Source organism: Citrus sinensis, chromosome 9 (genome assembly GCF_022201045.2).
Source record: "Citrus sinensis cultivar Valencia sweet orange chromosome 9, DVS_A1.0, whole genome shotgun sequence".
NCBI classification, from domain to species: domain Eukaryota; kingdom Viridiplantae; phylum Streptophyta; class Magnoliopsida; order Sapindales; family Rutaceae; genus Citrus; species Citrus sinensis.
This window is the reverse complement of record NC_068564.1, coordinates 27906841-27926307: the sequence shown is the minus strand read 5'-3', so window position 1 is coordinate 27926307 and position 19467 is coordinate 27906841. Positions and strand designations below refer to the sequence as shown.

Genomic DNA, 19467 nt, shown 5'->3' with positions numbered 1-19467 from the left:
CTTTGTCTTGCCACTTTGGCTGCTTGCTCTAAGCTCCTCTTTTTCAACTTCATCAAGTTTCAGTAATCCTTCAAGTGAGTTAGACGTGTAATCTGCTTTATCTGCGTATAAAGACCGATGAAAATGAACCTTGGGAGAAAAGTTTTTGAACACATAGTATTCACCCCCACTGCTGCTATTCTTGTTCAAGCTTGGTGAAGCTAAGAGCCATTCCTCTAAAGTACGCAGCTTCGCCTCATTTACCGGCTGATGCTGCTTGTTCTCTTCATCTGTCCATAAGCATCCAGGCTTCATGAAGTTGATAATGGACGATGCTAGGACAGAATTTTGATCACTTAGATATTTCTTAGGCAGCTTCTGGGGGCTTGAAGATCGCCCGGAACTAGAGAAGCCTGCTCCCATTCCTTCTTTCCGAAGTTTCTTGTGTGTAAAATGACCTTATATGGTAAAAATCTTGACGGGCTCTCCAAGATGACAGGATTTTCATTGAAAGTGAGCATAGTTATCATCATCATATCCTGAAGTAATATTTGTATTATCCGAATGTTTTTGATTCTCTGAAATAGTGATTAGACTGTCAGCTAATCAACCTTTAAATTATGTTGAACATGGAAGACAAAAGTCCCTTTGGCTTATCCACCAGATAACTCTTAGCATAGCTGGTGATGAAGGCAAGATTTAGTATAATCGACAATGTTAATCCATACCATACAGAGCAAATGAGACAAAACCCCTGAAATGTCAAAGCCCTTGGTTTACTTTAACTATTGTAGGATGTTAAATCATAATTATCAACTTTCATGTTTTAGTTGGTGTTAAGGAAATTGCTCTTGTTTGCTACAGCTGACAGCTATTACATTCAGTTATAAAATTAGAAACATTAACGATGATTCTCTCGGTTGCATCATCCTACTGTCTCTACAGGCAGAGATTCTGTAGAGACTAGAGTATATCAGGGGGAATCTCGAATTTCTCCTCTCCAAGACATTGAAGCTGAATCTTCCTACCAGTATCACATAGAATATCAAACATGCCAATTTCCAATTAATATTCATTCTATTCCGATATCATTTTCCTTTCTTACATTGTAGCCTCATGTATCATTCTCGGATACCTCAAAAAACAATACTATAATGATTTATTTCCCATCAACCAATCATATCTTACTACATCAGCTATTCAGCTTGTACAATTATTTAAGACACTCATTTTTCTACTACAATAATAACAATAATAAAGGGAATTTTTTTGCTGTTTTTGGTGAGCCTGCGTTTCTTCATTTCCCCTTGAATCACTTTCTTTTGAAGGCAACGCCAGCAGACCAGCTTTTTCCCTGCTTATCTTTCCATTACATTTTCAACTTTTTGGCTTCATGCATATCCTTTGATGAACACTTACAAAAGTTGCTATTGAGAAATTAATGAACAAAAGACAAACACACGAAAGTAGAAACCGTGTATGAACGGAGTCCCTCAAAAATCATTGCAAGGAAAAAGCGTTGCTTAAAAACCATCGTATCTCAGTCGCACATAAGTGGTTTCCAAATAGAAACAAGGTTTTGTTCAGAGAGATTATAGGCAGACACATTCCTGTATATATACATGTTTCAAAATCCTGTAATACAAACCAAGTTTCTAACAAAAGAATCAGAACATCCAAATTGTAAGGAAAATATCAAGATCTTTCATTCACATCGGTGGCTAAACCTTCGTTTCTGCAAGCGTCCGATGAACTTTACAGATCAAACCATTTAATAGCCAGAAACAAAGGATGAAACATCAACAGAAAAGACCAAGCCAGGAAAAACACAATTCATTGACCGGCAGATGGATTTGTCAGCAGTTCAAGTGATTTCTTTAAGTAGTCCACAGCAACTGATACATCATCAAATGCCAAGGCTCCAACTGCAAATCTCGCAGCCTTGTGTGCCTCAGAGATTTTCTCAGGCAGGGGTTGATAATTGCTGTCATATTGATATTTTTGTGCCGGGGGAGGTTCTGAGATAGTCCCATTTCTACTGCTTGAAGAGTACTCAGAAGTTAACTGATAACTTGCAGTGGGAGCAGGAACAGCCGATTGGGGAGAGTAGGGAATGTCAGAGCCTTGATAGTAAGAAGGATAATGAGACGGGATGGATGGGATACTGCTCTCAGTAAAACTTGGATAAGACTGGAAGTTGGGGTAATTGTATGTGGGATTTTCTTGAGATGGGTAATTGTGAGGCAAATGTTGCTGGGGTTCTTGAGAGTATTGATGGTGGTATGGCTGAGAATACGTAGAATTCTCTGATCTGTTAGCTGGGGGAGGTGGATGAAAATCATGAGTAGGGTAACCTGAACTAGGGTGAGAGTATGAAGAACTATCTGATCTGTTCAATGAAGTTGGATGAAAATCATGGGTAGGAGGTGGTGGAGGAATATCGGATGAATGCTGGTTGGAAACTTTGTCATGGAACTGAGGTGGCGGTGAAACATTTGCAGAATAATGATCAAGTCTATCAGGGAACTGAGATGGCGGTGAAACATTTGCAGAATAATGATCAAGTCTATCAGGGAACTGAGATGATGGATCAGAATCAGATCCAGGACCCTTAATTGGTGTTTCACTCGTTCCAATGTCCTGCAAAAGTAGATAGAGTTAAAGACCCACCGAGAACAGCAGCATGTTTTTCCTAATCATCATGTTCACGTACAAAGAAGCCAAAATTATTATATGTGCGACTACATCCTATTCATCCAGAGTTCTCCTCCTTTACCATAATCAGTTTTTGTCATTAGGAAGGAGCCAAAAGGCAAAAAAGAAGGTGCAAGCATAATGTGCATATGCATTGTTTTACTCAACAAACTCAAGAATATATATATGTTCAGTTCAGAAACATACATATGAAACACCAGGCGTACTTGGTGGAATTGATAGATCTTCACCCCCACCAGGAGGGCCTGGGACAGGTTTCCTTCCTTCCTTCATGGCTTTCCTTATATCTGCAGCTTTCCAAGCTGCATATTTCTGTTTCTCCTCAAGCTGAAAAAGATTTCCATAAAAGCATAAATGAGCCAATTATATCAGAGTAAATGTCAAGTAAAGTTGCAAAAATCATTTAAATTCAGGTAACATAAACCTAAAAATTTGAGAAGATGAAGCTTTGATAGGATAATAGTAAGACCATAAAACTCACATCGGGCTGAAGTGCACCAAACTGGTTTAGGATCTCAAAGAAAATACTCGCAGCATAAAATGTTTTAGCAGTATTCCTGTAACAATCATGCATTAATTCCTGAATCAAGTACAGAAATAAACAAACTTCTCATGAAATACCAATATAGAAAAAGTAGAGCTAGCACAAGAAATAACATGAATAAGACACTCAACATACAACACTAGAGTTTGCCAATGACACTCGATGATAGGTGGAGCCCAAAGATAGCCTTTAACACCAGTGAATTACAGGACCAGTACCTGCCCTGAGTCATATGACTCATATTAACATCATTTGTCATTCTGATTTTGACATGTTCTCTTGAATCTCTTCCAAATTAAACCATTTTTAACCTTGCATTTACATGCACACTAGATTACACACATCCTTCTGGTTACCAACAAAGCACGAACAAATTCCCACTAATCCCTGAGTTTGTAGGTCCAGCTAAGCATGAAGTGCATACAAACAAGCAAAGAATGAACTTCAGGATATGAGTTACTTGGTTCCACAAATGCCTCAAAATAAGAGATATAGACATCCAGATGCTTATGCAAACAAGGTTAATGCTACAGGTAGTATTGAGGCATCATAAGGACCAAATGTCAAAAAGTAAAAAGCCATATAAAAAAAGATTGAAGTTTGTCATACAAGTCTGCTCGTCCAGCACGATCTTGCTTATCTGCCTTGGCAAAAACATTCAAAGCAAATCCCTCCAGATGCAAACTGTCTTCAGGCCCCAACTTCAATGACTTCTTATCCTGCAAAGGACCGGTATCATTCTCACCAATTAGGAAAAATACATAGTGACGAAAGGAACCATAAATATGGAAGAGAATAAATATATTATAAGTTTACAGCCTCGAATTTACATGTAACTGAATAACAGTCACAAGGTGAGCATTTTCAGAAAAGTCAATGAAATGAAATAACCAAAAGGAAGCTCCACAGCTCAAAACTACATAAACCATTCGATTTCTTAAAAACATTAGATAACAACCAAGCAAACAGTTCATATCTATCCAAAAAAAAATCGTCACTGTAAACTAAAATCTTCTAAACAATGTGAGGGCATTACAGGCAGCAGAAACACTCAAAAATAGCTTAAGCTGCAAAGCGGATCCCAACAATTGTTTTTGCACATACAGATTCGGCACCGGGTAACTCAATAATGATCCAGAGCCTCAGTACTAGTGCAGCATTACTACAACTCAACCCAACATTGCATCGGCTTCACACAATCAGAAGTGACTTTTCATTACATTTAATGAATAAAAATTTCCACACCCGTTTTCTCTCCCTCGTTTTCTCAAAAAACAAACATACCTGGTTGACTAAACACATCAATGATCCATACTCACTTCTCTCAAAATTCAAAAACTAGATGATCAACTCCATCTTATCACAAATAAACTTCGAATAAGAAAATAAATAAATTTGATTACACAAACAGCATATGAAATTAATCAGAAATACGAAAAATTGACCTTCTCGAGCTGGTTCATGAGAGAGACAAGGAGAGAATTAGTGGTTTTGGTCCGCTCGCCCTGTGGAATCCTCAATCCTCTCTCCATCGCATATAATCGACCTAAATGATTAATAAACAAAGCGAAAAAGCTCATAAAACGGCGTCGGTTGTAAAAATAAAACACAATATCCAGTGACCAATCCAATTGTAACGAAAACCTAGGGTTTTAAAAACTGTGATACAACTCACAATAGTAAGCGACGAGAGGCTCGTGCTTTTGTAATTCATCGGCTCGTTGTAGGTACGGTAACAGCAACTTCGCTGGCTCGGTTTCGCTCGCCATGCCCCTTCGCTTGAGCCTTTTTCTTGGATGTGTGAAGAGTTTTTGAGCGTCGAGTCCAGTTGTTTGTTATCGGCGAAAGAAGATGATCGAAACGCCGTCGTATCTATGAAGGACCAAGCTTGGATGCGAAGGTTTGAATTTTGAAAGTTGCATTTCTTTTATTATTATTATTTTTTTTTTCCACGGTGACTAAAGGTAATGTGGCGTTTGGAGTCGGAATCTTATAGATTGCCAAATTAAAAATAAATGAATCTTAGTTATTTTACTTTTTTTTTTTTTATATTAAGATGCATTTTTTTTTTGAAGAGTATTAAGATGCATTAATATACGTAATGTTGTTCACATTTTTTTATTTTTTTGAAAAAGAAGGGGAAATTTACAGTAATAACCAAAAAAATTTCCCTTTTTTTCATCTTAACCCCCCAAAAATATTTCTATCAACATTAGCCATAAAACAACATTTGAGACCAAAATACCCCTCCCTCATCTCTTCCCCAACACTCCCTTTCACTCATCTCTCCCAAACCGATCCAACTCCCATCATCGGCGGCGACATCATCCCTCGTCGGCAGCAGCTCCATCTCTCACCGGCATCCGATCTACAACCTTCAACAAAACCTAGGTTAGTCATTTTTCTTATTTTCATTAATTTAAAATGAGATTTTAGAATAATAATAGTTATAGCTTGAGATTAATAGTGGTGGTGATGATGTTTGTGGTGGTTGGTGGTGTTTGGGAGTATTGTTTTCGATTTTGGAGTGATTGTGCTTAATTTTGCGGGTGGGGAGGGAGGGGGGCAGGGCGCGCGCGCGCGCCCATCGCTGGGCAGCAGCGCGCGCCCATTCGCGGCACGCTGTCGCACCAAATCTGGTGCGATAGCAGGCGCTGTCGCACCAAATCTGGTGCGATAGCAGGCGCTGTCGCACCAAAACTTAGATTTTTTTTTTTGTAACGAGTTAATTTTTTTTTTTTTGTAAATGTAATGTAATAATTTTATAAATATTACAGATACATGGCGAAATCAGAATCACCGGATATTGAAGTAGGCAAGATGTATTTTCGTTATGATGATCACTTTCCTGGTCGAGTTTTGAGCATGTGTATGTTATCTTCGGTCGTTAAAGCCATTGAGGAAAAATTAACAAACCTGCAGTTGCGTATGTTCAAAAAGGATATATTTGGGCATTTCTTGGAATGTCGAAGTTTTCCATTTAGTGGGGTAATTTTGCACAATCTTCTACTGCGGCAAGTGGCCCATGAAGAAGATAGCCGTGAGGATCAGTTATGGTTTCAAATTGGTAAGCATTTGATTCGCTTGTCAATTGTCGAATGGTGCTTGGTTACTGGACTTTCATTTGGTGTTGATACCAATAAAAAAAATGATGAAATAGAGCAGAGGCTACGGAATACGTATTTTGGTGGTGTGCATCGTAAGATTAATGTGAAGCAATTCGATGTAGTATTTAAGGAGTTGAAATTCGAGGAAATTGACGATATGGACGCACTAAAGATTGCGCTGTTTTATTTTGCGGACAGAGTACTAAATGCAAGAAAAAATCACTGTCAAATTAATTTCGATTGGCTTGACCAAGTTGATGATATACAGTACTTCCGAAAGCGTCCATGGGGTCTATTGTCGTGGGAAATGATTTACGAGAGTCTTGACAATGCACTGTTCGAGAAAGACGAGAAATTTAAGAAGACTCGGTTGAAAAATCCAGATCATAATATTGAAAAATACAATCTTTACGGCTTTACGTGTGGGGTTCAGGTGCTATTTTTTTTGTTTATTAATAAGTTTTATAGTATTAAATATTTGATAGTTGTTTTATTTGATTTTTCACTTTGGTTGTTGTAGGCTTGGATTTACGAAGCAATCGGAGGGTTGCCATCAACATGGGTCGTCAAAACGAAGAATAAGATTCCCCGCATTCTGCAATGGAAGCCCATGGCGTCTTCGAGAATCAACTTTGCGGAGGTTTATTCGTTCTTCAACGACGAGTCTCGTCTTGTAAGTAATATGTATTACTTTTTTTTTTAACTTTACTAAATTTAAGTTATGTATACTTACTTAAAATTTTAAATTGAATTTATGGAAGGGGGACGTTTTACAAACTCTTGAGCCAAATTCAAAGGAGAGTAGCAGAAATTATTGGCTCTCTGTGAATGATTACTTGCCAAGCATTCCAGACTGGGTTCATAAGGTCGGTATACTCTAAGCACTAAAAATTTGTTAATCGAAATTTTTGACTTTTCATTTACTAATTTTAAATGATACTTTATACAGCACCAACCCTCAATCAACGCGATGCCGTCGGTTACAAGGCAATCAGACGAGCATGACGATCATGACGACATACCAAACCCAATACCAGAGCAGCGTCATGACATTTTTGAGGATGAGGTGGGGCATGACACCTTTGAGGATGAGGTGGTTGTTGATGACCACCAGCATCAAACAGACAACTCTGATGACGCACGGGATTCTGAGGTTAGAAATAATATACGATATTTTTTTTTATAAATTATTTTTTTTTATTGTTATTCTAAAGTTTTATTTTTTTATTTTGTAATAGTCGAGGACAAAGCAGTTTAATGATTACGTACAACGACGGCTGGATAAAATTGATCGTAACGTGTATGAAATAAAGTCAGAATTAAAAGATTTTAAAGAAACCGTTGTTGGCTTCATCGACACATTTTCTAAACGTCCAAATAAGGATTCTCCCACTGCACGCTCGTATGCGGTAAGCTAATTTAAATTTAATAATAATGTTCGTTTAACTTTTAATTTGATAGTTATTTAATATGCTCTTTTTGGCGAATGTATAGTCCCCGGATGACGTTGGAGTGTATACTGACGTGGGCAATGAAAATTTGTCTACGCCCACGTCATTGTATAGTTTCTACGGGGATGTAAGTGGGGAGAGCGTGCAGGTGTTCACATAGGTGCCTCCGGGCGTTAGTAAGTTCGGCCGCGCGTACATACCGTCGTATGTTTATAACAGTCCTTACATGATTCCTCCGGTCAGGTGAGGACAGAACGTCCGGGCTTTACCTCGACCCCAAATCATGGAGCATACGATTGACATGAGTACGAGTGTGGATGTAAATCCACTGAGAGGATTGAAGGACTCTAGTCTGTTTGCTGAGTTTGATCGATGGTTCACTGGTGATAGCAGAGTCCGCCGGAGAGTCCAGCACCCGCTGTCATTCTTTCAAATAATTTTGGGGACAGCTTCGATGGGATGGCTAGGCGATGAGGTATTTATAATTTCCTCGTGGTGTATACTGTTGTGGATTTGTGTATAATTTTTTTTTTTAAAAACTCGTAATATTTCTGTTTCTCTACAGCATATTCACGAGTATCTCCGCTTGATTAGCGAGAAACAACGGCAGTATCCAAATGCCTTACTCCAACGTGTCACACATACTGACACATTTTTTTGAGTAACGTGCCGACAAAACTTATAAATTTTATTAAATTATAAAAATTTAAGTTTTATTAATTTATGCATTTCTTGGTTATCTATGTATTAGGTGTTCTTGAATCAGTTATGGAATAACAGGAATTGTGCAGTCGATTCAATGGTATTCGACGACCGCTTGAATAGTTATCTTTGTGGGTGACAGCACACAATGTCTAAATCAATGACGGATGTCGATATGGTATGTGTTTTATTACATTTCACATGCTATATAATGAAAATATTCAAGTTGTTGCTATTTCTTTGTTGTATTTTAATTTCATACATAACGAACATGTTTTTCAATTGTTATATGCAGTTACTCATCCCTGTTAACTTGGACGGCGCGCATTGGGTACTAGCACGAGTTGACTTTCGGAAAAATAAAGTCTGGATTTATGACTCATTACTCTCAAATCGCGACGACAAAAGGTACAAGTTGAAATTCAAGCCACTTGAAGTTATATTCCCTCGATGGTTGGAATATGTTGGCTTCTACAATATCCGACCGGAGTTGCGGAGTGAAGACCCGTGGAAAGTTATCGCAGTTAAGAGCGCACCACAACAAGAGCCCGGAACTGGCGATTGCGGTGTTTTTGTATTGATGGTTACGATGTATTTAATGTTCGGGCTTAGATTGGAGTTTAACGCTAGTCATGTCGAGTACTTTAGAAAGAAGATTGCGGTTGATATATTTAATGACGATATTATATTGTAAACCTATGTAGTAATTTAAATGTTGAAGTTTGAATTTTTTTTTTACTTCGCGCACTTAAGTTTATATAATTTTAATGCCTCACATTTTAAACTTTAAATAAAGTTTTATGAAATATAAGTGTACAATACACAAAAAACAGTAACAGTTTTAACCAACGAAACACAAAAACAATAATAGTTTTAACAAACTCATAACACACAAAATACAACTAACTTCGAGTCGACGCAATGGGATTCTTACATCTCTTACGATTATGGCCTAGTTCATGACACCGACCGCATCTTACAGTCCGCCGGTCAACGTCCTCGCCAGCCGAGGGTATTCTGAGCTCTTTATGACGGCCAGGTGGTGGTGCCTCAACTGGTGGGTATACTTGCATCTCCTGAACTTCATCTGGAACTTCCCAATCAGCCACATCACCGACTGGCTCTACTGGTTGTGCATAAGCCATCGCCAACGATTCTGTAGTGTAAAAGTCCGAGCAAAGGTTAATAAAATCCACCCGGTGTGTTAAACACGCCGCAATTGCATGAGCACACACAAGCTGATCAAGCTGGAACACTCTGCAGGAGCAAGTTCTCTTTTGCAAGTCAACCAAACCTTCCTTAAGCCCACCGCCTACCACTTGAAATCGATGCGGAGACACTGGCCGAACTATCATTCTTTCAGCTAAAGTTCTCCTCTCAGTGACTATTTCATCCGCCCATGTTGTTAGCCGAGTAGTCATTGATTCAGCCACAATTTTTCTATCATAAAACCATTGCTGCATTGTTTTTCTAAAGTGATCAACAAGATGAGTAACAGGAAATTTTCGAGGTTCCCGCATGAAAGAATTAACACTCTCCGCGATGTTGGTGGTAAGTATGCTGTACCTCCTACCTTCAAACTGAGACCTTGCCCAATTACACGTACCGACATTATTTTCTAGGTAATCAGCCGCACCCGGGTAGATCATCCACAACCCTTCAAGTTGTCTCTTAAATTCCTCGTGGCCATATGCTTTTGCTGCATTAATAAAGGCAGGCTCAAATTGATCCCAAAGAGCTTTGGACATTCTAAACTGAGACTTAATGTTACCTTTGACGTGGTAAAAACAAACGCCATGACTTGCATTGTGAAATACTTTAAGAACGGCTCTCCTTATGGCAGTGCATCGATCAGAGATAATTACCAACTCAGGTCTATCGCCAATCACTCCGTGTAACTTCATCATAAACCATTCCCAAGCATCATTGTTTTCTGAATCCATGATCCCAATCGCTAACGGATACAATTGATTGTTACCATCAAGACATGTTGCCACGAACATGCTTCCACGATATAGTCCCTTCAGATGAGTACCATCTACAGCAATGACAGGCCGAATGTACTGCATAAAACCCTTGATGGAAGATCCGAGTGCTACAAAATAGTACAAGAAATTACCATCTCCATCCTGCTCGAGGTGAGTGACTGTACCCTCATTAGCTGTAGTTAGTACGTGAGAGTATTTAGGGAGCAAGTTGTATGACTCTGCAGGGTTGCCTCGAACTATTTCAAGACCAACTTCTCTTGCCCGATATGCCTGCTGGTATGTTAACTGAACACCGTATTCCTATTGCATATCTGCTCTTATGTCATTCGGAGTATAAATCCTCTTGTTTTGAATATATTTTTCTGCGATAATATGACCGACAACCCGGCTCCTTACTTGATGACGTCCATCAACCAATACCTCATTATGACAAGTGTGTACATTGTCAATTCTCTTTACCACCCAAGGAACATTTAGCTCGTTCGAACATCTAGTTGCTCGAATACGCCATTTACATGATTCTGAACAACAGTGAGCCTCGAAAAGTGTCGTAGTAGACCATACAATCTTGAAATCAAACTTATCTCTAAAGGCAACCTTGCGTAGTTGTAATATAAACTCATTCTTCTCAGCAAATAGCTTACCCACACTGATATCATCTGAATCACAACTACTAACAAAGCTTGGAGCAACCATGTTCGAAGGCAAAGTTGGAGCAAGACTTGTAAGGGGGTCAATTCACCTTCTCGATCGAACCATAGAAGGACTAGGTCTATTGCCTCTGTTATTCACAGGAGTATTGTCTTCACACTCATCGTCGTGCTGAAACGACGGAACATTCGAAGGACCGGCTCCTCCATTATCACCATCATTATTGAAATGAGTGCCCCTCGTATTATTAGAAGATTCTGCACAAACATTATCCCCCTTTGTCTCATGATGAAAATCATCATTGTCCCGAAAATCATTGTTGTGATACGGAGAATACCGTTGCTCCAACGACGTCGTTATTGGAAATACCGTTGCTCCAACATCCTCTAACGTAACGCCGTTATCATCAATGTTGTCATAATTGTCGTGGATTGGAGAGTAATATTGCTGCAGCAATATTGTCCTTGGCAACACCTCTTTATCATTATCGGGGCCAAACATATTTGCTCTAAACGAAGTTTCTGTATCGACATGTGGCTCAATACCTTCGCTCGAAACTCGAGGTGATGTGGTCACGAATATAGGAATGCATCCAAAATTGGCTACGTCGGATGCCATATGCAACACAACCCTCACCATTTCATCATCAAATATATCCATGGGCAGTGCACATATACGATATAATGTGTTACTAGACCTCAAAGTTGTCTTCATTGTAATATTATATTCATTAGGGTTTATTTGTAACACCTCGTATACTCTTGCCAATAACTGATCAAACAAACAATTTTTCCCAACCAAAAAAGCTCGATTTTTACCATTCACATACTCCATACGGCCATCCTCTAATGTCTCCCACCAACCATCGTAACACAATTCAAGTACAATTGAATCTATTAAGCCTGAAATTATCAAAAAAAAATTAATTGGATCCGGATCAAATTAATACAGTTTTAATGAATCTCTAAGGCTTGGTGCGACAGCCTGCCTGTCGCCCGAAGCTTGGTGCGACAGGTGCCTGTCGCCAGAAATTTTTGGTGCGACAGGCAGCCTGTCGCCAGATTCACCCACGACTCAGTTAAGCAAGTTCAGAAAATAACTCATACTACTAAGTGATGCCGATTAGTGTTGGATTCGGATAGATTATGATCGGATTTCACCTTTACTGTTGTCTTTTGCCGTCAACGTTGGTTGATGATTAAGCTGCGTTTGGTTTGACGATATGGGAGAAAGATTATTGCTTTTGGTCTGTAAAGAAGGGTAATTTGGGGAGAAAAGCTTGTGTTTGGCTAATGTTGATAGAAAAAAATTAAGAGGGTTAGTTGAGAAAATAATAAAATATTTATGGCTATTTTCGTAAATTTCCCAAAAAGAAGGCATCGCATTAAGTCATGTTGAAAGCTGATTTGTTGCAACAACATAAAATACTCTTGCCTCCGTACTAAAGCGGTACCACTAAGCACCCAATATTTTGTTAATGAACATTTTACCAGTGGCACCTACTGCAACCCACAGCCCACAGGGTCTTCCATTACAACTCACATTTGCCAGTGGCAGGTGCTGTAGCCCAAAGCCCACAGGGACTTCCATTACAACTCACAAGTGATTTGACAAAATAAAAAGCATGATTCAAGAGACTGATAAGAAAAGCCAAATTTATAACAACATATAACATACACAGCTAGGAAAAGCAGTTTACTCTCCAGTCACTTCTTGAGTGTTTCATGGTCTCTATCCCTACTACAACAGATCTAGTAATAACAACAGTAATATCACAGGTGTGTAAATTTACTAATTATCTCTCTCTCTCTCTCTCTCTTTATTGTCACGGTGAAGCTGGAACTGTGTCGGAGACTGAAACATGGGATGCAGAATCCTCCTTCGATATGGCGACGTAGTTGACGGGAGCAGCTGGCCTGATGCTGCCAGTGCTTTCCCTCTTCCCTTCTTTAGTTGTTGACCTGCTGCCATTTTGATGAGCATTTAGTGATAGTCGTCTGCTTGGAGTTCCATTAACACCACCATTTGTGCGTGGACCAACGACCTTCTTTGGACCAGCTGGTCGTGCAGGGCTTGGCCTTGAACCAAAAATGGATTCTTGTTCTGAGCTTTGCTGCTCATGAAACTTCTTTGATTCCTATGAAATCCAAAGTTATAACACAACATTTAGCACAAGAAATAACCACAAAATGTAGCTGTTGAAAATGACAGATTGGACGAAAAAATAAAACCAAAGATGATTTAATCCAATCAATCAATAAAACTTACCCTCATCCTCCGCTTTTCTTCTTCTCTTTCCTGCCTCAACATGGCATATTCATCCAGCATTGCAAGGAGCGGGACTCCATCATAAGTGAATGATATGCCATGGTCCTCTTCCCAAGCCCGAGTTTTGGCAACCAAGGTTTCAACCAGAGCTGGATGAAAAAAAAAAGGACAGTTTTTAGTACAAAGAATTAACTGACCAACTGGCATATACACAACTAGAAGAGGACACGTGGCAGCATCATGATGTTCTTAGGACCATGGACACAAGTCAGACCTATTCATACATTCACTTGCATCACCACATGATTTCCATTAACATTACATTTACATTCTATAAGTAACGGACTTTCACTGGTCAAGAAATTCATTCACAATCTAAACTCACTCCCACTCCCTCTGAAACACACTACCCCTATCTTAAACTCAATTGTCATAACAAGGTTGTTCTGGAATTCTAGGCATACCTGGAATCTTGTTGACCAGAATCCTAGCTTTTTCTGCCCGCTTGAGATTTAAATGAGCACCCCTGCTTGCATTGTACCTGTTTTCATCCTGTTTCAGCAAGCCAACGTCAGTAAGGTTGAAAGTTGACATAACCAAAATCAGCCATGGACTAAATAATTAAAAAGAAGAAAAAGTAAATGAGGTCTACATATTTAACAGGAAAGACAAGCCCATGGATCCACACATCCACTTTCATGCACAGGTATGCATGGAAGCACAGGGAAAGAAAGAGGAAGGAAGAGAGATATTCTAAGTACCCGATTGTAGTCTTCAAGCCAACTCTCTTCTTCACAGGCAGACATCCATTTCTCAACCTTGTCCAAAATTTCTTTTCTGCTGTGAGCTTCTTCTTTAGCTTTGGCTATCTGATTATCCATGTCAGCTAATAATTCAGCAGGCTCAACATTCCCAGAGTCAATTAGTGTCATAATTTTTTCTCGAGCAGCCACCGGATCTATCTCTATATGAGCACGAGCAAATATCTCTTCAAGTTCGCCTTGCCTTTTGAAAGCAATTTCCTTCATTCTGCTAGCTTTCAGTTGATCAAGCCTTTCGACTTCAACTTCAGCCTAAAACGAAATAACAAGATAACGAGTAAACAGCTGGAAAAGTTTAATTGCAACATGATTTTGTGGACACTGTTGATTTGATACCTGCTCAATCAGATCCAGAGCAAGAGCGCCAGGGACAGTCACTCCATCTACATAAGCTGATATGTTGCAGGTAACATGGTCAAACAATCTCCGTTCCTCTGAGGGAGTATCCATCAGATTCCACAAATCGATTAGCTGAGTAGCTAATTCTTGAAGCTGTGGGAGTATCAAATACTTAATGTCACTTGCACAGAACATGAAGAAATTATATAAATGCAACAAGCTGTATGCCAAGAGATGGAAACAAATAGCCACTGAACCGAAAAGTAATAGTGAACGAACTTGAAATGTAGAACTAAAAAGAACACAGACACCCAGCTCCTCATCATTAGTAGGAATAAGATTAAAGGCAGAATTTTCAGTGACTTTCTGTTTCTACTAGGAAATATTTGTATCTAGCAGAGCCAGCTGCAACGTGTCATGCAAGTGAGATTTAGATGCACTCTTAACAGAATGAACCATAAAGCTTTAAAATATACCTTATGAAGCCTCTGCTTCTTATCTTCTTTAAGTGCCAGCACAGTTTTAGCCAGCCTAGCAAGGGTATCATTGCTAATGCTTTTGGATTGCACACCAGTAGAGTCATTTAAGCTTGGATGAACTTCAGTTACAGTACTGAAGAAGTCCATGCCAAGCACCCCACAGAGATCATGCACAGTGCTGACAAATTCAAGGACCTTGTGCAACCTATCACTCTGCAAATTCAGGTAGCAATTAGCATCAATCACCTCCATGCATATGAGACATCAGATGCCAGAAAAATTGTCATCAAGTACCTTATTATTTATAGAAAGGAAATGCTTACCTTCTCCTTTTGAAGTTCCTGGAGTTGGGCTTGATATTCATCCAACTTCTTCAAGGTTAGGTCAGACTCATCAACTGAAGGTGCCTGATCACCAAGGCTCAAATTCCCAGCAATTTCTCCACATATCTTTTGAATTTGTGACTGCACATCCGAAAACTCCTTCACCCTCTCCTCTTTCTGTTTCCACAGCTGTTCAAGTGCTGGTGCTATAGCCGCAAGTTGTTCCTTGATTGTCCCTGAAGTCTTCTCTGGCTGCAACAAAACCAAGGAAATCCGTAAGTAACCCGGTTGATTATATCTCACAACATAAATGCTTCCACTTCTCAAACATTTTGACTGTGAAATATAAGACCAAAACTAAGTAATTACTCACGATTCCAAGTCCAGCAATGCTTTTTTCACCAAGAGCTGATAGAAGACTTGCAAGTTCAATTTTGGCATCTGACAAGGCCTGAAGAAGCTGTGCCCTTGACTTAGCTGCCTGCTCCACCTTCCTCTTGTACACGTCCAAACATTCTTTCTCTATCTGAAGAAGCATCTTGTCCCTTTCCTCATCATTTTCACCAACTTCATCCCAAATTTCCTATGGCAAAAATTGGATCAGTTGAGTGGCAATTCTTTTATGCCACAAACATGAACTATGAGAACTACAGAAAATAAGAACAAGAACACAACTTACCTGTAGTTTGTGCAGTAAAGAACTGCAAGTGGTTTCTCCAAGAAGAGGGTTTTCAGTATCTGTCACCGCCATTCACGTAGCCACTACAGCCTACCCCACGTCAAACTGTAACCAAATGCAAACTTCATCTTTCCAGTTGGCAAGATACTTTTCTAAAACAGTGCAGATAAACAACACAAGCAAGGAATAGCAAACAAAACTATATACCTAATTGATCAGCAAGTAAAACTAGTTCAGTGGAAATGTAAAACATACAACTGTTAGATTAGTCACAAATGAAAACAATCAACTAGTCAGTACTCAGTAGATGGCATGGGATTCAGGATAACCAAAGATCAAGGAATTAGTTCCCACTGGATGGACAACCATAATACCAAATGAAAACCCTATGTTCAAATCCATTCAATTGCTTGGCATTTACATTTTAAAAACCCAAAAATATGAAATGAAAGACAACTTGTTGTGAATATGAAGTATGACATTATTCACCAAATCACTGTTCCTAGCCAATGAATTAAAAGCCACTTTTCAGTTAAAACCTGCCAATATTTAAGTAATTGGTGTGATCTTAGATCATGTAAACGAGGAAAAGAACATAGATTTGAATCAATTAAAGTATCGACTTCTTCCCTGATCCCACATTGTCTGAGCAACCAAGCGGGGGCTTTATTTATTTTTAGAAAAATCCACAACTTTCAAACAATTGTGTCCCACCCATAGCCTAGCAGAAACCAAGTAAAGCTAGCTTCACTCTAACCAAATTCCACCAAATAGACACAGTAACTCATTATACACCAAACTCATCAACCATCAAAATCCGGCATCTATAATAAGACTACTCATTCTTCTCAAAGCCACAAACTTTTACCCACACTTAAATCAACCAAACAAAGCCATGCACTTCATTTCGCTTAAAACCCACTACAGTTACACAACCTAAAGTCACCTACCATTTCAAATATAACGTCAAAAAACAAGATCTCAACTTCACAAACACCGAACACACTTACTGATCCTAATCCCCACAAAACTTCAAGTCATCAAAGAACCTTCTTCTCGGACAAAATGTACTACAACACTCAACTTGAAGAAAACCCAGATCTTTTTTTTCTTTCAATAACTCCCAAAACAAGAAAAGCAAAAACCCAGAAACAGTTAAAATCAAGAAATTAAGAAAACCAAAAAAAAAAAGCTACATTTGGCACCAAAACAAGAACAAGAAAGAAACTGCTTACAAAGATCAGAACTTGAATGAAGGCTTCTGAAGGGAAACTCAGTCTCTATGGTATCAGATCTAAAGATTTAATTGTTATTTATTTTTTCCTTTTTTTTTTTTTCCTTCTCTTTGGTTCAAGTGTGTAGTGTAAAAGAGATGTGAGAGAGAGTGAGCGAAGAGAGGACAGAGAAATGGAAATGGATTCAGAGAGAGACATGTTCAGTGGGGCCCTTTCTATACTACAACAATTATCTGACTGTCTTAGACGATTTCGCTTGTAGTTATTTGCCCGTGATTTTAGGGTTATCTACGAAATTGACACTGTCAGTCAAGTTGAAATGACGTTTTTGTCCGGTTGGTTGACTCCTAGCGCTGTTGAGTGTTGAGTGTTGAGTGTTGTCTTGACCGGCGATCAAACTATCAATTGTGTGATACCAATAAATTTTAGGAAAAAGTTTAATGTCGTTAATGTTTATCAATTTATTATAATTTTAAATAATTTAATCTTCTACTAAATTATATCGAAATGATAAAATTGTGACAAAATTATGACAAAAGAAAGTATTTAATAAAGACCAGCAACTAGAAAGAAGAGAAAAAAGTAACCGACAATTAGATTAATGGGAAAATCTTTGATTTTCCTTCAAATATAAATTAGAAACACTTACACCTAAATTTAAATGGACAATGACACTTGTTTTCTTAAAATTAAAAAAAAAACTATACTTAACCTCTTATATTTTACAATTAAAAAGTTCGCACTGCCCCTAATCAATTCAAGTTATTTTATAAATGTAAAATATTCATGAAAATAAAATATTATGTATGTGTTATGACAATATTGTCTAAATAAGTTGGGTTAATTAACTAATTTATGTAATTTTTTCATATTTTATATATTATCCATGAGAAAATATATATTATCTTATTTAAATAAGATTACTGTATAATTCATGATGTGATGAAAATGGAATAAAATGAAATTATATTGTCATGAAATAAAACTTTAAAAGAAGATCAAATACACAAATAGCTTATGTTATGCCAAAATTCTATATTGGAAAAAAGAAAACCTATATAAGGAAATTAATTTAATTTATGAAAGAAAATATTATCATATCACACACAAAAAGATATTTCGTTTTAATTTGTAAAATAACTTAAATTTATTGGGGATAATATGGACTTTTTCATGATACAATAACTTAAATTGATTAGGGACAATGTGGACTTTTTCATTACAAAATAATTTAAATTGTTAATGTAAAGAGTTAAATACAGCGTTTTTAAATTTGAAGTGTGTAAGTATCACCATCTATTTGAGTTTTAGTATTAGTTTCTCTAACTTGTATTGGATAGAAATATGTACTTTTTCCTTAAACTAATCGATGGGTTAACTTAGATTTAATTAATTAACCTAAAGAAGATTAAAAGAGAAAAAAAAAGTGATCAATATATGCATTTAACTTTTATGAATGTGAGGAAAGTGGTTCGAGCCTCCGCAGACGCATTGTAGAGATTTAATTTAAATATCCTTTCTTAGAGCTCCAGAGCTTGAGTGAAGGTAATCTTTCTCTCAGGCTAGGAGTTGACGTCCCTCGAATATTTGAGAGGGTTACAAATTTGAGCGGTGTCATATTAACATTGATGTCAATAGGTCTCAGTATATATATATATGATTGTACATATCAGTTATACTTTCATGTAATATAAGTTATAATTTAAACAATAGTCTCTTGCCATCAAAAAAAAAAAAAACTTTTATGAATGAAAACAAAAAGAAAGGATTAATGGGAGCAGCATTGGCGTTGGATCAATCAACAAACCAAGCACTAAAGGGGGTTCAAAAAGGCAGATTGGTTAAGAGAACATCAAATTTCTAACCTGTCATCACAATTAATGAGGCCACAAAGACTGTTGTATTTATTTGAGTTTGAGTTGGTGAATTGCTTGAGCTCCATTTGGCTTTTCTCACAACAATGATATGGGTTTATGCATTTATACTTTCTGAATTTCTAATTCGTTAAGAGAAAAATAAGCAAATTAGGACATAAAACGTAATAATTATTGATGAAATACTAATTACATACCTTAAATGCGTAATTATACATGCTTCTATAAACATTAGTAAGTACGTAGATGGTGCTTGTGACCCAATAAAATAAAATATAAAAAAAAAGATCTTTAAACGGGTTTGATAGTTTA

The 19467-nt window shown here is 37.8% G+C and overlaps 4 protein-coding genes and 1 long non-coding RNA gene across 5 annotated transcripts; 2 read left to right on the top strand and 3 right to left on the bottom strand.

The window, feature by feature from the left end:
* Window positions 1-1498: 1498 nt before the first annotated feature.
* On the bottom strand, window positions 1499-5203 carry LOC102609750 (protein HOMOLOG OF MAMMALIAN LYST-INTERACTING PROTEIN 5). The gene is made up of 6 exons (XM_006474929.4): window positions 4914-5203; window positions 4684-4784; window positions 3848-3957; window positions 3176-3251; window positions 2881-3021; window positions 1499-2619 (listed from the first exon to the last, which is right to left on the bottom strand). Exons 1-6 carry the CDS (start codon window positions 5005-5007, stop codon window positions 1813-1815), a joined length of 1329 nt encoding a protein of 442 aa, XP_006474992.1. The 5' UTR covers window positions 5008-5203; the 3' UTR covers window positions 1499-1812.
* Window positions 5204-7106: 1903 nt separating this feature from the next.
* On the top strand, window positions 7107-8459 carry LOC127900043 (uncharacterized). Its single transcript, XR_008052027.1, has 4 exons — window positions 7107-7211; window positions 7295-7754; window positions 7840-8271; window positions 8362-8459. It is a non-coding gene; the product is annotated as an uncharacterized LOC127900043 (long non-coding RNA).
* Window positions 8460-8572: 113 nt separating this feature from the next.
* LOC127899656 (uncharacterized) lies at window positions 8573-9192 on the top strand. The gene is made up of 2 exons (XM_052433153.1): window positions 8573-8676; window positions 8794-9192. The coding sequence occupies exons 1-2, from the start codon at window positions 8647-8649 to the stop codon at window positions 9190-9192; spliced, it is 429 nt and encodes a 142-aa protein (XP_052289113.1). The 5' UTR covers window positions 8573-8646.
* A 208-nt stretch (window positions 9193-9400) lies between these two features.
* On the bottom strand, window positions 9401-11182 carry LOC127899962 (uncharacterized). The gene is made up of 3 exons (XM_052434134.1): window positions 10883-11182; window positions 10065-10786; window positions 9401-9938 (listed from the first exon to the last, which is right to left on the bottom strand). The coding sequence occupies exons 1-3, from the start codon at window positions 11180-11182 to the stop codon at window positions 9401-9403; spliced, it is 1560 nt and encodes a 519-aa protein (XP_052290094.1).
* A 1593-nt stretch (window positions 11183-12775) lies between these two features.
* LOC102610064 (65-kDa microtubule-associated protein 1) lies at window positions 12776-17461 on the bottom strand. Its single transcript, XM_006474930.4, has 10 exons — window positions 17282-17461; window positions 16047-16151; window positions 15741-15950; window positions 15368-15619; window positions 15042-15257; window positions 14563-14718; window positions 14167-14478; window positions 13870-13957; window positions 13406-13554; window positions 12776-13274 (listed from the first exon to the last, which is right to left on the bottom strand). Exons 2-10 carry the CDS (start codon window positions 16116-16118, stop codon window positions 12963-12965), a joined length of 1767 nt encoding a protein of 588 aa, XP_006474993.1. The 5' UTR covers window positions 16119-16151; window positions 17282-17461; the 3' UTR covers window positions 12776-12962.
* Between the last annotated feature and the right edge of the window lie 2006 nt (window positions 17462-19467).

Bases quoted from the DNA above. Each gene is read 5' to 3' on its own strand.
- LOC127899962 (XM_052434134.1), bottom strand. From the start codon at position 11,182: ATGGTTGCTCCAAGCTTTGTTAGTAGTTGTGATTCAGATGATATCAGT. The intron at 10,787-10,882 runs GTAAGGAGCCGG...GATATGCAATAG, and splicing joins TGGTTGATGGACGTCATCAA to GAATACGGTGTTCAGTTAAC. The intron at 9,939-10,064 runs GTACAGCATACT...GTTTTATGATAG, and splicing joins TCTCAGTTTGAAGGTAGGAG to AAAAATTGTGGCTGAATCAA.
- LOC127899656 (XM_052433153.1), top strand. From the start codon at position 8,647: ATGTCTAAATCAATGACGGATGTCGATATG. The intron at 8,677-8,793 runs GTATGTGTTTTA...TGTTATATGCAG, and splicing joins CAATGACGGATGTCGATATG to TTACTCATCCCTGTTAACTT.
- LOC102610064 (XM_006474930.4), bottom strand. From the start codon at position 16,118: ATGGCGGTGACAGATACTGAAAACCCTCTTCTTGGAGAAACCACTTGC. The intron at 14,479-14,562 runs GTATCAAATCAA...ATTTCGTTTTAG, and splicing joins CTCTGGATCTGATTGAGCAG to GCTGAAGTTGAAGTCGAAAG. The intron at 13,555-13,869 runs GTATGCCTAGAA...TTTTTCATCCAG, and splicing joins TCTGGTCAACAAGATTCCAG to CTCTGGTTGAAACCTTGGTT.
- LOC102609750 (XM_006474929.4), bottom strand. From the start codon at position 5,007: ATGGCGAGCGAAACCGAGCCAGCGAAGTTGCTGTTACCGTACCTACAA. The intron at 3,958-4,683 runs GTCAATTTTTCG...GGTCCTTTGCAG, and splicing joins TCATGAACCAGCTCGAGAAG to GATAAGAAGTCATTGAAGTT. The intron at 3,022-3,175 runs GTGAGTTTTATG...AATCTTTTTCAG, and splicing joins TTGGTGCACTTCAGCCCGAT to CTTGAGGAGAAACAGAAATA.